This window comes from Equus caballus, chromosome 18 (genome assembly GCF_041296265.1).
Source record: "Equus caballus isolate H_3958 breed thoroughbred chromosome 18, TB-T2T, whole genome shotgun sequence".
Classification (NCBI taxonomy): domain Eukaryota; kingdom Metazoa; phylum Chordata; class Mammalia; order Perissodactyla; family Equidae; genus Equus; species Equus caballus.
In genome coordinates this window covers 76,686,661-76,703,346 of record NC_091701.1, presented here as the reverse complement: position 1 = coordinate 76,703,346, position 16,686 = coordinate 76,686,661, and the positions used below count along the sequence as shown (strand labels likewise).

At 41.7% G+C, this 16,686-nt stretch overlaps 1 protein-coding gene across 2 annotated transcripts; it reads left to right on the top strand.

Annotated features, from left to right (window-relative positions):
* Positions 1-601: 601 nt before the first annotated feature.
* CLK1 (CDC like kinase 1) lies at positions 602-10,618 on the top strand. 2 transcript variants are annotated; one of them, XM_023622339.2, is made up of 13 exons: positions 602-1,543; positions 2,889-3,049; positions 3,357-3,585; positions 4,603-4,693; positions 5,105-5,171; positions 6,430-6,546; positions 6,635-6,801; positions 7,826-7,920; positions 8,014-8,143; positions 9,245-9,327; positions 9,675-9,754; positions 10,030-10,120; positions 10,241-10,618. In XM_023622339.2, exons 1-13 carry the CDS (start codon positions 1,154-1,156, stop codon positions 10,382-10,384), a joined length of 1,845 nt encoding a protein of 614 aa, XP_023478107.2. In that variant the 5' UTR covers positions 602-1,153; the 3' UTR covers positions 10,385-10,618. The 2 variants fall into 2 exon arrangements, with proteins under 2 accessions (XP_023478107.2, XP_070097580.1); XM_070241479.1 differs by lacking the exon at positions 4,603-4,693 and having other exon boundaries at positions 821-1,543.
* Positions 10,619-16,686: the final 6,068 nt, after the last annotated feature.

Genomic DNA, 16,686 nt, shown 5'->3' with positions numbered 1-16,686 from the left:
GCTGGATTTGGGCTTTGCTAATTTTAAAACCAGTCTGGAAAGCAATTTTGGCAATATGTACAACGTTTTTTTCAACGTTCATTGTCGCTCATCCTGTAATTTTAGTGTAGGGATCTCTCCTAAAGAAATTATTTAAACCCCCTAAATTGCTCTGCACACAGTCGTCCACCGCGGCCTTTACCTGTAACAGCAGAATACGCGCGATGCCCATCTCGTGCACCGTAGTTAGGGTCTGTGAGAACCTATGCACAGGGCTGCGCGGTGACGGTCAGTAGCTTCGTCCTCCTGAGACCGGGATTCCGTAGGTTTGCTTAATTAAACGTGCTGCTACCTGCATCCTGAACAGCTATCCATTTCCCGGGTTACTGTGACGAATTTCTCCCTTTTTACCTTATATTTAGTGGTCCTGGCCTCGATGTAAGGATTTAGGTATTAATGGTTTCAAGCACTTTCAAATCCTTTAAGGGGCTTAAGAAATGCAAACCACCATAGGAATTTTGGGAACGTGTTTTCCTCATCACGTTACCCCACAATCGTTGTGCATCTGTACAGGGCAGGTTATCTGCGTTGTTCTCCTGTGCAAACATGACCAGTAAAATTATGCTTTATCGTAATAGGTGATAATTTTATGTGCTTCCGACTAAGTCTGGAACGAGTGAGGATGTTTTTCAAGTGACAAAACGGAGGCGGGCGGGGCGCGGGGGTCGGGATCGGCACCTCGTTCCGTCAAACCGCAGGCGGACGACTGTCGTCGTTCAGAGGCTGTTCCCCGACGCTCGTCTTGTCCTCGCGCCCTCCGCGCCTCCGGGCGCAGTTATTCGGCCTGAACACTCAGGCCCCCCAGGGAGGGAACGTCGTCTGACTTCCTGAGTCCAGCTCCTGCTCACTCATTAAACTTTTAATTCAAACTTTCGGAAAATCTTTCCAAACCAACGTCAGTGCGTGTGGGTCCCAGCCAAGAATGACTTAACTAGGTTTAAATACGTCTCAGACCCTTAGCGAACGCCCAAATCAAGACAACTACTACGTGGGGCTATTTGACGCAGGTAATTTTTTTAAGCATCCTTTTAGTAGTTACAATCCGGGCGCAGGCTATTTTGCACCCTGCTTCCCTCGCTGTTCTTGTTTCTGGCGTTCACAAATACGGCTTTTAATGGGCAGAGACGAGGCTGCCCCCCACTACCTGACGTGTTTTCTCAGAGCGAGCCAACATGGCCGCCGTGAGGCCCTTCCTCGGTCCTCCTCCCCGCTGCCAGCTCCCGACCCGGCGCCTGCGCACGAGGCCGCCGCTCAGGCTCCCGACGCGGCGCCTGCGCACTCGGCGCCCACACGCGCCGTCCCAGCCCCTCCCGCGGGGACGCGCTGTTCGCCCCGCCCCTCGGCGGAGACGCGCTCGCAGCGTCACCGGTGTTTTCGAGCAGAGTCTCGACGCTGCGGCTGTCAGCTCCATTTTGTTGTCGGAGCTCGTCGCGGGCGGCCACGTCTTCTCCGTGGTCGCGTTGCAAATTTTGTCGCTTTCGGCTTGGGCTCTCTAGCCAAGACGGTAAGACGCAGGAGGAAGCCGGCTAGGTGCCGGGGCCGTCTTTCTGTGGCTCGAGAGCGCACGGAGATGCCCGTCTCCGGGCTTGTTTGCCCCCCGCTGTCTCCGGCCTGACGGCGCCTTCCCCGTTCCCCCGGGCTGCACGGAGGCGGCCGGCTGGTCCTCCCTGCTCCGCTATGCCTTCGCCGCGGCGCCCTGGCGGAGGACGGTGGCAGTGCTGGCTGGGCGGGGAGCTTCCCGACCTTCGCCTGCCTGGGGGCGGGGAGGCCCGCGCCAGTCTGCGGGCGCCATGTTGTCGGCGGCGGCCTCGGCCGCGCTGTAAGATGGCGGCGGGGGGCGGAGCCGCGGGCGGCGGAGGCGGTGTTTGCTTGGGTTCTGGAATGTGCGTGAGTCACGCTCGTGAGGAACGGTGTTCGCAGCAGAGAGAGAGGAGGGCGGAGCGCGTTGGTCGGGTGGAGGGCCGTGTCGTCTGTCGTGTGGTGGAGCCTCAGGAGTGGAGGGAAATTGGCGGTGTCTCCCCTGGTGGTGCTGAGCGGGCGCGCGGGCGGGGTCGGGCGGCCGGCGGTTGTGTGCAGGAGCTGCGCGCCCGGGGTGGGGCGGCCGGGGAGCCGGTGGAACGCTTTGATTCCTCCGAGTGTGGGCGCGGGCGGCGAGGCGCTGCGTCTGTGTAACGTCCTTCCCAAGTTGGGCGTTTGTGTTCGAAGCCTTTCTGAGAGGAAGGTGGCTCGCCCTCCCCCGAACTGCGTCAGCTTGCCCTTAGCGGGGCTCGGTGTCCCGAGGTCCGCGCTGGGGCCTGGTACGCAAAGGCCGGGGTGCCATAGTTGTGTTTCTGTTGCTTCGTCGCTTGCTGTGTGCAGTGGAAGGCTCTGGCAGTTGGATCGATTGACCTCCTTTACAGAAATGTAGTGTTGGTTGTGTTGCGGAGAACATCTGTGATTGCTTATGAGTTGGAGGCCAGTTTCTGAGACACATTTAAATGGGGAGAGTTACGGGGACCTATAGTAAATTTGTGCTGCTGGCAGGAAAGGAGTAAGATTTTGCCAAAATTGATAAATTGGGATTTCCACCCCCACTCCTTTTTTACTTTTCCCGAGTTCTTGCAATAAATCCGAGCATGACGTGGAAAGTGTGGAATGTCTGTGACGAAAGGTCAGGCTCAAGTTATGGGACAACCCAATCCTGGGTTTATCAGTGACTTCAGATTGGGTACCATTGACTTTTGGACTTCGATTTGAAAGAAGAATTTAAAACTTCACAACTAGAGTGAATTTGCAAAGAGTGTAATTAGGCTGTTCAGTGTTGACACGTGGGGCAGCATTTAACTGAGAAAAATTTGTCTTTTGTGTAGATGAGACACTCGAAAAGAACTTATTGTCCTGATTGGGATGAAAAAGATTGGGATTGTGGAAAATGGAGGAGCAGTAGCAGTCATAAAAGAAGGAAGAGATCACACAGCAGTGCCCGGGAGAACAAGCGCTGCAAATATAATCACTCTAAAACATCTGATAGGTAAGGAGCATAAAGTGTCTCACTATAAAAATAGGTTTTCTCTCCAATGCTTTGTGTCGATTATATCTCAGTAAAACTAGGGAACAATACATTTTCATGATTAAAACTAGTATTAAAATTTAGCCTGATCACCATTCCCTTTTCCAGTGATGGCTTGTAATGGTTGATAAAATCGTGTGGGGTTTGTTTGTGTTTTGGTGGAGAAAGCATAAAATGTTACTAGGGTTACTGTCTTAAGAGGTTTACTGAGAATTTGAGGCTATTTGGTATTAACATAGAGCATTGAGAAAATATTTAATTTTTCTAGCTATTATTTGGAAAGCAGATCCTTAAATGAGAAAGATTATCACAGTCGACGCTACATTGATGAATACAGAAATGACTACAATCAAGGATGTGAACCTGTACATCGCCATAGAGACCATGAAAGCAGATATCAGAATCATAGTAGCAAGTCCTCTGGTAGAAGTGGAAGAAGTAGTTATAAAAGCAAACACAGGATTCACCACAGTACTTCACGTCATCATTCACATGGGGTATGAGCTCTTTTAAAACATCTTGAAAATTTTATTTCCCATGTGGAACAGGAAAACTGTTGAATTTGTGCTTGATCATTTGAGAAAGTTTTGTTTAAGATGAAGTCATGCTAATTTTAACTTGCAGGATTTTTCAGTGTTTGTGCATTTGATAGGAAATTCCTGAAATAGAATACATGTTTAGCTATGTAATAACAGATTTTATTACTAGTTGGCAGCTAATTGTCATTCCAGTGAAAGAGTGAAAGTAATTAATTTAGGTTAGTTTAGAGCAGTGATTACAAAATATTCTGAAAGATTTTTTTGTGGTACTTCCAGAGTTCTGATTTGTTTTGATAAATTGAAGCTCTTATCACAAAAATAGAATAGACATTTTATTTTTGTATGATTGAGGATTAGGCATGCCTGTGTTCTCGCAAAGCATGCTCTAATCCTTTTTTCACTAAACAAACCACTTAACATATTTGAACATTATGGGTTATGTGTTAATTTGCAGATCAGCTCAGATGACATTTAAAATGCCACAGTGTTATTAAATGCCGAAACTTTTTCTCCCTAAAATTAGGACTTTAATTTTATTTACTGTTTTGATAATTTGTTTTCGTAGATTAGCTAGGAAATCTTAATTTGGCCACTTTGACAAGTAAATACTACATCCTACAATTTTGCAACATTAAATTAGGACACTAGAAACTTAAAATTATGTTTCAGTGAATACAACTAAGCATTTTTTTAAAAAAGAAAAACAATTGTATTATGTTTTGTTGCCTTGCCACTTTGAGTATCTTATCTGAAAATCTGTTCCTTGCCATGTTTTTCTCCTGTTAACATAAACTATGTGCCCTGTGAATTTCTGGGGACTGAATTTGAAATTGCTCCTGCCAACCGTTTGTGGCCTGGCGTGTATCTGAATGCCTGAATATCTCCCCGCTGAATGAATTTCGTATTCTGCCCTGAATTCACTCGGGTATATTGATTGGCTGGATGATCTTGGTGCCGCCCACTTGACGTTTCCAGAAGAGTCACCGAAGGAAAAGAACCAGGAGTGTAGAGGATGATGAGGAGGGTCACCTGATCTGTCAGAGTGGAGACGTACTAAGTGCAAGATGTATAGAATATTTTTCAACACTTATTAACTTTTCAGATAACATAATCTATATATAGATTAAGATTTCAGGGATTTGGAAATCTTTTTCTTTCTCTGTTTTTTCTGTTCTGTTTTATTTTGTTTTTTCCATTTCTTTTGGTGGGGGGGGATTGTGTTTTTGCTTTCTTTAGAAGTTTAATGTTTGTTATGCAAAACTTCCAAAACAGTAAATCAAGTTAATGAAATTAGCTTAAGAATGAAATTAGACCTAAACATAGTTATATATGTTTTTTGATGGTGTTCACCGATAAAATATCTAGTGATAAAGAAATTTGTAGCATCAAATAGAATAATCTGCATTGATAGCATTTATTATGATAAGTAAACTGTTTCCACTTCTTGGTATGACTGAGATTTATTTCTCTCTTTTAGATGAAATTGTTGATACTTTAGGTGAAGGAGCTTTTGGAAAAGTCGTGGAGTGCATTGATCATAAAGCGTAAGTTTTCTGGCGCAGGATTGCACTTGGGAGGTCAACAATATAGAAAATTTATTTAGCTTTAGATTACGTTCTGACTATGAGTTAGATAAATTGTTATACAGTCATGTGTCACTTACCAACGAGGATATGTTCCGAGAAATGCGTTAAGCGATTTTATCATTGTGTGAACTTTATATAGTGTACTGACACAAAGCTAGATGATGTAGCCTTCTACGCACACAGGCTACGTGGTACTAATCTTATGGGGCCACCATCATATATACTGTCCATCATTGACCAAATCGTCATTATGCAATGCATGACCATACCATTTTAGCTTGAGATTTTCACTTTGATGTAGGAAACTCCCAGTAAAAGGTACTAGCCCTTTGTATTTTTAAGCAGTAGCTATTAATAGTGTGTGTAGCCTGTCATACCAGTTTTCAGCTGAGAACGAATTATCTTGTTTCAGAAGGTATTCTTTCGTTGTCCTACTGGGCAGGAGCTGTGGCCATCAATTTTTTCCTAGTTCAGTGATTCTCAGCCTTGGTTTTATATTAGGAGTCTTTGGAGTTTTGCTTATCCCAGACATATTGAAGCAGTCTTCACGGTAGTTTATGTGTGACCTTCAAACTACTGATTGAAATTTAAAATAGTACAAGAAATTTTGCCTTTCCCTTTTTTGCCCTGTTGAATTTTTTTTTCCTTTGTAATGGCAAAGCTTTTCTAAATGACTTATTAGAGAGTGCTTCCTACTCTTGATTGATAAAGTTCTGAGAGCTTGAGTTCTTTATTATGACCCCATCATATGCCAACTTTCCTGGTAACCTGGACCAAAGGAAGATTTGGTAGAATATTTGCTAGTGACAGGAAGAAACTGCTTTACGTACATTTGTCTTGCATCTTACTTGGAATGCAAATTGGGGTGGTAATATCCCAGTATTCTTTTTAAGTTAGAACGGTTGATACGTAGTTTACTTGAAGGACCAAAAAATAATACATGTGAGTGGTGGTCTGATGAAAGAAATTTGTGTCATTCAATGTGTATGTGTATTACCAACCCTTACCATGTGCCCAAAGGTCATTCTAGTTGCTTACATAGAGTTGCATTTAGAAGAGAGTACTTCTATGTGATCAAACTGAGTACTAGACTGTAAATTCAAGAAAACAACCATGATGGGTCAATGTAGAAGTAGTACATTTTGAAGAGTGCTAGAAAAGTGGAATTGGATGTCTTTTTTTTTTCTTTTTAACTTGGATTTATTCTCTGTAACAGGGGAGGTAGACATGTAGCAGTAAAAATAGTTAAAAATGTGGATAGATATTGTGAAGCTGCTCGCTCAGAAATACAAGTTCTGGAACACTTAAATACTACAGACCCCAGCAGTACATTGTAAGTATCACAATAGAGCTTAGAAAATGGCCTCAGGTAGATTTGAATTGTGAAAAGCTGTACTCAGTTACTTTTCATATGTTTCTAGCCGCTGTGTCCAGATGTTGGAGTGGTTTGAGCATCATGGTCACATTTGCATTGTGTTTGAACTGCTAGGACTTAGTACCTATGATTTCATTAAAGAAAATGGTTTTCTGCCATTTCGACTGGACCATATTAGGAAGATGGCATATCAGATATGCAAGTCTGTGAATTGTAAGTACTTAGCCTATCTTTCAGAAATTTCAGTTTAAGGCTAATTTTTTTCCCCCTCTTCCCAAAGCCCCTCAGTACCTAGTTGTATATTTTAGTTTTGGGTCCTTCTAGTTGTGCATGTGGGATGCCGCCTCAGCATTGCTCAAAGAGCAGTGCTATGTCCACGCCCAGGATCCAGACTGGTGAAACCCTGGGCCGCCAAAGCAGAGTGTGCAAACTTAACCACAGCCACAGGGCTGGCCCCCTATTGAGACTAAGTGAACGCCATACTGACTGGGATCTTTCAGGAAAAGAAGGAATCTAAAATAATAGGACTTGGAAGCCTGACTTAAGAGTAGGCATGAGGAAGATGTAGCTGATTACAGGCTATTGGTCAGTTTACTGCATTTTATTAAGTAAATAATATGCTGTCCAGCATATAATAATATATTGTCATGTGGAAGACCTATAGCCTTTTTTTTGTTTGTTTGTTTGTTTTTTTGGAGGAAGATTAGCCCTGAGCTAACTGCCACCAATCCTCCTCTTTTTGCTGAGGAAGACTGGCCCTGAGCTAAAATCCGGGCCTCTACTTTGTATGTGGGACGCCTGCCACAGCATGGCTTGCTAAGTGGTGCCATGTCCAAACCCGGGAACCGAACTGGCGAACCCTGGGCTGCGAAGCAGAACGTGCACACTTAACTGCTGCGCCACCGGGCTGGCCCCAACTATAGCCTTTCTGATTCCTAAAATTATTAACCCAGAACCACTGGGTTAAAATTAAGGAATGGCAAATTTTAGCTTCATAAGAGAAAGGTATTTCTTTCTTCAGTTTTTAAGCAATAGCTGTCATTGGACTAATTTTTTTAAGGAGGGTATTCGATTTTAGTACGTGGTGGTTTTCTAGCAGGCTATTTGAATGTTGACCACTTACTTGGACATGTGGAAAAGGCATCAGAGAGGCTTTTTATTATAGGGCTTTTGGGTTTGGCTAAGTTTTTGGCTTTTGATTTTCAGATTACAGCAATTTTTTCTGTTTCATTCTCAGTTCTGCACAGTAATAAGTTGACTCACACAGACTTAAAGCCTGAAAACATCTTATTTGTGCAATCTGATTACACAGAGGCTTATAATCCCAAAATGGTATGTCTTCGATGTATTATCTTCATAATTTCAAATGAATATTTTATATCATCTTAATATTATGCCTAATTAACCATCATTTATAATTTTCAGAAACGTGATGAACGTACCTTAATAAATCCAGATATTAAAGTTGTAGATTTTGGCAGTGCAACATATGATGATGAACATCACAGTACCTTGGTCTCTACAAGACATTATAGGGCACCTGAAGTTATTTTAGGTAAGTATTTCTTAATTGTGCTTTGGAAACCTGTATATCTTTATTGAAGCTGACTTGAAAATTTATTTGTAGTTTTAAGTCTTATTTGTGGGACCTTTTGTCTTTTTCCTCTTAATGGGTTAGTGTAAAACACATTAAAGATTTTAAGCTTTTATTCCAAATAGCTCTGGGACTTTGAGTAGGTAGTAGCTTGACTTTTCTGGGGGTTTTTTTGTTTGTTTTTGGTTTTGGTTTTTGTTTTTTTGAGGAAGATTAGCCCTGAGCTAACTGCTGCCAATCCTCCTCTTTTTGCTGAGGAAGACTGGTCCTGAGCTAACATCCATGCCAATTTCCTCTGCTTTATATGTGGGATGCTTACCACAGCATGGCTTTTGCCAAGCAGTGCCATGTCCGCACCTGGGATCCAAACCGGCACACCCTGGGCCGCCAAGAAGCAGAATGTGCAAGCTTAACCGCTGCGCCACCAGGCCGGCCCAACCTCTCTGGAATTCAGTTTGCACGTTTGTAATATGTAGTGGGGTTTTAAAGATTTTATTTTTCCTTTTTCTCCCCAAAGCCCCCTCGTATATAGTTGTGTATTTTTAGTTGTGGGTCCTTCTAGTTGTGGCGTGTGGGACACCGCCTCAGCATGGGTTGATGAGCAGTGTCATGTCTGTGCCCAGGATCTGAACCAGCGAAACCCTGGGCCACCAAAGCAGAGCATGCAAACTTAACCACTTGGCCACAGGGCCGGCCCCTCTGGTGGGGTGTTAAAACAAATGTTTAGTGCTTTTTATATCCCAGACACTTTCCATGTCAGTCAGTCCTTGCATGGTCTAGATAGCTCCCGTTTTGCAGGTTAGAAAATTGAGGCTCATGAAAAACAAATGTTTTTGCCCAAATCATTAGTGAGGAAAGAGGTGAGCCAGAATTGGAACTCTAAACCAGATGTCATCAGAGCCCTAACTGTTACATACTCTGCTATTATATTACTTTTAATCTTGGATTGAGTGATTCCTTCAGGATCTTCCCAGCTCGAACTTCAAATTATATATGTTTTTTTAAATGTCTTTAAGAAATATTGAGGATTTTTTTCCCCTAACAGTTTGTTTTGTTTTGCAGCCCTAGGATGGTCCCAACCATGTGATGTCTGGAGTATTGGATGTATTCTTATAGAATACTACCTTGGGTTTACAGTATTTCCAGTAAGTGACAGTGATCTGTTTCAGTGGTGTTATGACTGCTTTTAATGCAAAGTGTCCGCATTTGGGTAGCTTCGCCCCCTTCCCCCCATGATAGACTGTTAGTTGTAGATAAGTCTAAAGCAATAAGTATATTATCCTTGTTCATTCAAGAAAATCATTAGTGAGCTTCTGTAGGCCTTAGCATTCTTCATTGTAGCTGTAGTGTGCTGAAAGTATGCCTTTTTTTGTGATCATTTTCCTTGTGACCTCTCATCATCTATGGACTAGAAATCTAGCAGCTATGTTACATGAGAACAAAGCATAATGTGCAAGTAAAGTTGGTTAACAAGTTTTCTTTATTATTTTAGACACATGATAGTAAGGAGCACTTAGCAATGATGGAAAGGATTCTTGGACCTTTACCAAAACATATGATACAGAAAACCAGGTATGTTTTATTTAAGAATAAGTGCCATCCTTAGTACCACTTGATCACGTCTTCTGATTAGAACTTTATAAAATGAAGTCAGTCAGGCTAAGCTTAAGTAGCAGATTACCTTGCTGGGAACCCAGTAACTGTCTCTAGGCTGCCTTTTAAATCTCTAAAAACGTGTTTATCTTTGAGCTTTAAAAGTATAATTGGTGAAGCCATTCACCTTTGCTAGATGTTTAAGTTTGTGTTGTCAACATTATAAACATGAGTGGATATTGACTTACTCTTAGGAAACGTAAATATTTCCATCATGACCGATTGGACTGGGATGAACATAGTTCTGCTGGGAGATATGTTTCAAGGCGCTGTAAGCCTCTGAAGGTAAGCCTGGGTCATTGCTTAAATGATCAAAACTTTGAGCTACCCGTCTTTTCATGGTGGAGAAATAGAATTATAATTGTGGTAGTAGAAAAGGCTGATGACTATTTCTTTTCTTTTCAGGAATTTATGCTTTCTCAAGATGCTGAACATGAGCTGCTCTTTGACCTCATTGAGCAAATGTTGGAATATGATCCAGCTAAAAGGATTACTCTCAAAGAAGCCTTAAAGCATCCTTTCTTTTACCCTCTAAAAAAAACTATATAGATGTATAATTGTACAGCTCTTGAAGAGATCTTATAGACTGTATCAGTCTAGTTTTTAAGTATTAAGTTATTTTGTACAGCTTTTGTAAATTTAACATTTTTGTATTGCCGTGTTTATTTTGCTTAAATCATTTGATTTGTTAAGTAAATAGCTAAGTAAAGTAATGAACATTTTTCAGTAATTAATGTATAAAATGATTTCTTCAGAATAAATTTTTTGTGTTTATGAAATTAACATGAATCTGCAGTTTGATTTTAGCACCATTTTTCTTTGTACCTCGGTCACTTTAAAAAATGAAAATATATTTCTCCTCTTGGAGATTTCCTTATGGCTTTGGAAATACTGTGGCATTTCCATTTTAGGGATTGCCAACTTTGGGACTTAGGCCTTCCTTCTCTAAACCAAGTCTAATGAAACTAATTTACAGGATACAAAGAAGTAGAGATAAGTCAAGATGATTTCGTTCTCCCTGTATTCCTGTTCATAGTTAATACTGCTGCTTTCTTGTCTCCACCCTGAATGGGATTCGGCATATGGCTTAAGGTCCTGTGTTCCTTCAGGACTGATAGTGACAGAGAAGCTTCTAGAATCCTCTGCAGCCAAGTCTGAATTATTAAGTAGTATAGTAAGTCAGTTTTTTGTCTATGGTTTCATCTATAGGTTGATCCATTTATGACTATATAGTCTGGTTTTTGTTTTTTTTTAAGATTTTGCTTAGTTGTAAGTTCCCTGCAAAATTGAGAGGAAGGTGCAGAGATTTCTGATAGGCAGTCATATGCTGCATAATGACATTTTGGTCAACGATAGACTGTGTATACAGTGGTGGTCCGAGAGATTTAAAGTCATGCTATCTAGATGGCATAGCCTACTACACAACTAGGCTATATAGTATTGATCTTCTGGGACCACCGTTGTGTATGTGGTTCTTCGTTGAGTGAAATGTCCTTACATGTGACACATGACTAACACCATAAAGCCTAGGTGTGTAGTACACTGTACCATCTAGGTTTGTCAAAGTACGCTCTGATGTTTGCATGATGACAAAATTGCCTAGCAATGCATTTCTCAGAATGTGTCCTCATTGTGAGGCATGACTCTTTCTTGCCCTGACACATGCATAGCCTTTCCCATTATTAATATTCCTTACCAGAGGGTACATTTGTTAAAATTGATGAACCTGAACCTGCGTTGACGTAATTACCCCAAGTCCCTAGACTACGTTCGGCTTCACTTTTGGTGTTTTGTATTCAATGGGTTTGGATAAGTGAATAATGACATGAATCCATCATTCTAGAATACTGAGTATTTTCAATGCCCCCAAAAAACTCTGCTTTACGTATTCATCCTTCTGCCCCCAACTTCTGGCAACTGCTGTGACTTTCTTTGGCCAATGGAATGTTAGCAAATTGGCTCTAGGACACCACTTAAGAGGATAAGCCTCAAAGCCTAGAACACAGTTTTGTTTTGTTTTTTTTTTAAAAGATTTTATTTTTTCCTTTTTTTCCTCCCCAAAGCCCCCCCGGTACATAGTTGTATATTCTTCGTTGTGGGTCCTTCTAGTTGTGGCATGTGGGACGCTGTCTCAGCGTGGTCTGATGAGCAGTGCCACGTCCGCACCCAGGATTCAAACCAACGAAACACTGGGCCGCCTGCAGCGGAGCGTGCGAACTTAACCACTCAGCCACGGGGCCAGCCCCTGGAACAGTCTCTTTTAAGTCTAAGAAAATACAGGCCCTTTAAGGTTTATGTAATCCAATCTAATGCCTTGTCCAGAATGTCGTATAATTGGAATCATACCCTGTGTATCCTGTTCAGATTGGCTTATTAAATAATGTGTGTTTAAGGTTTCTCCGTGTCTTCGTAGCTTTCTAGCTCATTTCTCATAGTGGTGAGTCACTATTGCGTTGTCTGGATATCCCACAGTTTATCCACTCACCTACTAAAGGATGACTTGATTGCTTCCAAGTTTTGACAATTAGGAATAAAGCTGCTGTAAACATCCATGTGCAGGTTTTTGTGTGGACATGTTTCTGGTTCCTTTGGGTAGATGCTGAGACGCCTGATTGCCGCACCGAGAGGTAAGAGTATGTTGACTTTCGTGAGAGACTATGAAGCTGCCTTTTGAAGTGGTTGTACCATTTTGCGTTTCCACCAGCAGTAAGTGATGGTTCCTGTTCCACACACCACCAGCATTTGATTGGGTGGTTTTCTTGTTGAGTTCTAAGAATTATTTGTATATTTTGGATAACAGTCGTTTGTCAGATGTATCTTTCTTAAGTATTTTCTTCCAGTCTGAAGCTTGCCTTCTCAATATTGTCTTTTACAGAGCAAAAGTTAACTTTTAGGAAATCCAGTTTATTGCTTCTTTCATGGATTATGCCCTTGGTGTTAATAAAAGTCATCACCATGCCCAGGATCATCCAGGTTTTCTCCTGTGTTATTTTCTGGGAGACATATAACGTATAGTTTCGTGTTTTATATTTAAGTCTATGATCCATTTTCAGTTAATTTTTGTGAAGGATACATGGTCTTTCTAGACATATGGACATCTAGTTCCTGAACCATTTGTTGAAATGAGGGTTTTTGTGTTGCAGTTCTTTTTTTTATTGTAAGTTTAAAAGTACAATTAAAGCTGAGAGATTTTAAGCAGATTTGTAGCCTATACTATAAATTCTTCCTTGTTGGCAGGATAAGGATCCCAACTCCAGAGCCAGACTTCCTAGGTTCATATCTATCCCTTACTAACTGCGTGACCTTGGAATGTCACTAAATCTTTGTGCTTACCTGTATTATGTGTAAAACTAAGGAAGATTATAGTATTTACCTCAGAGTTATGAGTACCAATTAGTTGAATATATGAAAAGGACAATTGGAATAGTGGTCTAGATTCTATGTTAGCTGTTCTGGTAGAAGGGGCATGTGTGTCCTGACGTATTTTGCGTGTTCCTTTGGTTCCATGCGTTAGTCATTTGAATTTAATTAACTTCCCACTCAAAAATTATGTAAAGATTCTCTGTGCAGAGGATTTCTCTGAATCTTTTTCTCAAGAGTAAATTGTTAGATTTTAAATGACTTAACCTTAGATGTCTTAAATTATGTACTATATTGTAGTCCTAAGTTTTGAGTTATGTAAATTTTGCCATTGCAGATGGTGACATGGACATTCAGTTGTACTAATTCCTAGGCTAAGATCTCAAAGTCAACTGCATTGGTTACATGTTTGATTGAAAGTAGCATGCATTAGATTGGATTACATAAACCTTAAAGGCCTGTATTTTCTTACATTTAAAAGAGAGGTAGTTCCAGGCATTGAGGCTTATCCTGCCTCTTTAGAAGTGGTGTCCAAGAGCCAATTTGCTAACATCCCATTGGTCAAAGAAAGTCACGTGGTTGGGCCAGACTCTACATGGAAGGGCATTACAAAGTTACAGGGCAAAAGGTGTGGACAAAGGCAGAAGTGGAGAATTTCGGACCATCGGTGGAATTAGTCACCCCCCCTGTCTACCCCCAGACTAAACAGAAGCCAGAGTGAGCCTGTTAAAACTAAGTATCAAGTCACTCATCTCAAAATCCTCTATCAGTATTATCAAAGTCCTTATAATCACCTTTGTAATGTATCTGCTGTGGCATTCCATCTTTCTGACTACACTGCCAGCTACTTTCTCCTCTAATGCAGTGTTCTGGCCTCACTGGCCACCTTATTCCTCAAGCATACTGAGTACAGTCCTTCTAGATATGCACATCTCTTTGTCCTCCTTCAGGTGTTTATCTCAGGGAGGCCTTCCCTGACCACATTACTTAAAATTGCCACAACCCTTATCAACACCATCCACATGTCCCTTTTTCTGCTTTATTTTTCTCTATAGGAGTTTATTTTTACACCTCTGAAAGGTAAGCTCCATGACGTCAGAGAGATTTTAATTTGTTCTCTGCATATTCCAAGAACCTATAACAATGTCAGGTAGATAGAAGGTGCTCAATAAATATTTGTTGAATGAATGGATGATGATTTTTGGGGAGAGCAGTTCTTAGGAGGTTAGGAAGAGATCCAGGTAAATAACCCAGGAAAGATTGTGCAGGCGGAGGAAACAGTAACTGTCCCTGAGGCAGAAGCATCCTTGGTATGTTTAGTGAACAGCAAGGAGACCAGTGTGTTGAAGCTGAACGGGTGTTGGAAGGAGTGTTAGGAGATTAGATTAGAGAGAGATCCAGGGCATCAGATCACATAGGGCTTTGCAGATGATTGTAAAGAGTAGATTTTGTTCTGCATGAGATAGGAAGTCACTAGAAGGTTCCACATGGCTACAAGAATGATTATGTGCAGCCCCTGGCTTATATTCTCCCAGTAGAGGAGAGAAAATTGCCTCCCTTTCAATAGTCAGAAAAGGATTCCCAGAAGAGTTATAGTTTCTTGATTTTGTGTCACAGAAATCCAGGTGGGTTGGTGGATGCAGATGGGGGCAAAATAAGATTGCCCATGAGATAATCATAGTTGAAACTGGATGATGGATCAACGAGTGTTCGCTGTATTTTTTTTCTTGTATATTTTTTTGTTCTCCATGAAAAAATTTTTAAAAAGCTTTCCTTGGAACTGGACCCTATTAGCTAGAAGGCATATGTATTCATTATACATTGATTGGCATTCTTATTGATGCAGCCATATTGTGCAGACTAAATCAGGTTTTTGAACCTGAAGAGGTCAGACTGGATCAGAGGTTAGCAAATTTTTCTGTAAAGGGATGGATAGTGAATACCCTGGTCACTGCAGGCTGTACTCAACTTTGCTGTTGTAGTGAGAAAGCAGCTGTAGGTAATACATAAATGAATGGGTGTCACTATATTCCAATGACTTGATTTACAAAAATAGGCAATGGCGGCTGGATTCACAAGTTTGGCTGTGATGTGTCTTCTTGTGTTTCTTTGGGTGTTAGCCTTTTTGGAGGTGCATTCAGATTTTTGAATCTTTACGTTTTATCTTTTACCAAATTTAGGAAGTTTTCAGCCATATTTCTTTGAATACTTTTTCAGCCCTGTTCTCTTTCTCTTTACTTTCTGGGACTCCAATGACATGGATACTAGGTCTTTTGTTGTAATTCCACAGGTGCCTGACCTCTGGTCTTTTTTTTTTTTTTTCATTCTTATTTTCTCTATTACTCAGATAATTTCTGTTATTCAAGAGTATTAATTCTTTCCTCAGTTCCTTCCTTTCTGCTGTCTAGCCCCTCCATTGAGGACTTTTTACCTCCAGTTATGTTTTTCAGTTATAAAATTTCCATCTGCTTCCTCCTTATGTCTCCTGTTTATTTGGTGAGACTTTCTAGTTTTCCATTTGTTTCGAGTGTTTGTAATTGCTCATTGCAGTGTTTTTATGATGACTGCTTTAAAATCATTGTTGGGTAATTCCAATATCTATGTTATCTTGGCATCTGTTGTTTACCTTTCCTTACTCAGGTGGAGGTTATCCTGGTTCTTGGTATGACAAGTGATTTTTTAAATTGAAACTTGGACATTTTTAGGGGCTGCCCTGGTGGCATAGTGGTTAAGTTTGTGCACTCTGCTTCGGTGGCTCAGATCTTGAGTGTGGACCTACACACTGCTCATCAAGCCATGTTGTGGTGGCATCCCATATACAAAATAGAGGAAGATTGGCACAAATGTTAGCTCAGGGACAATCTTCCTCACCGAAAAAAAGAAAAAAGAAAGTTGGACATTTTTGGCATTTTATGTTACGAGACTCTGGGTCTTATTTAAATATTCTGTTTTACCAGGCCTCTTCTGACACCACCCTCATGGGAAAAGAGGGGGCACACCTTGTGACTGCCAGGTGGGGGTGAAAGTCCAGGATCTCCACTCAGCTTCTGTTAACACCCAGGGTCAGGGAGTGCTTCCTCATCACTGCTGGGCAGAGTTGGGAGTTCTGGCTCCCCGCTAGGCCTCTGCCATCACCCCGGCTGGGAGGGGTGGGATTGCATCCCTATTACCTCATAGGGCCTCCACTGACACTGGGTGGAGTGGTGTCACTCCATGTTATCCCTGGACAGTGGTGAAACTTCTGACTCTCCACCTGGCCTCCTCAAATGCCACACCAGCAGGGAGAGAGAGGGCTAGCTTGTTAGCACTGATGGGAATGGAAGTCCAGGCTCTCCAAGTGGACACCACAGTGAATAGGGAGGAGAGTTATAACTCAGCAGGGATAAGCCCCAGCTCCCTACTCAGCCTTCTCTGACACCACCGAGTCAGGGGTTGAGGAGTCTTCTTAGAACCTGACGAAGGTGGAAATCTGGAATCCTCTCTCAGTGTTT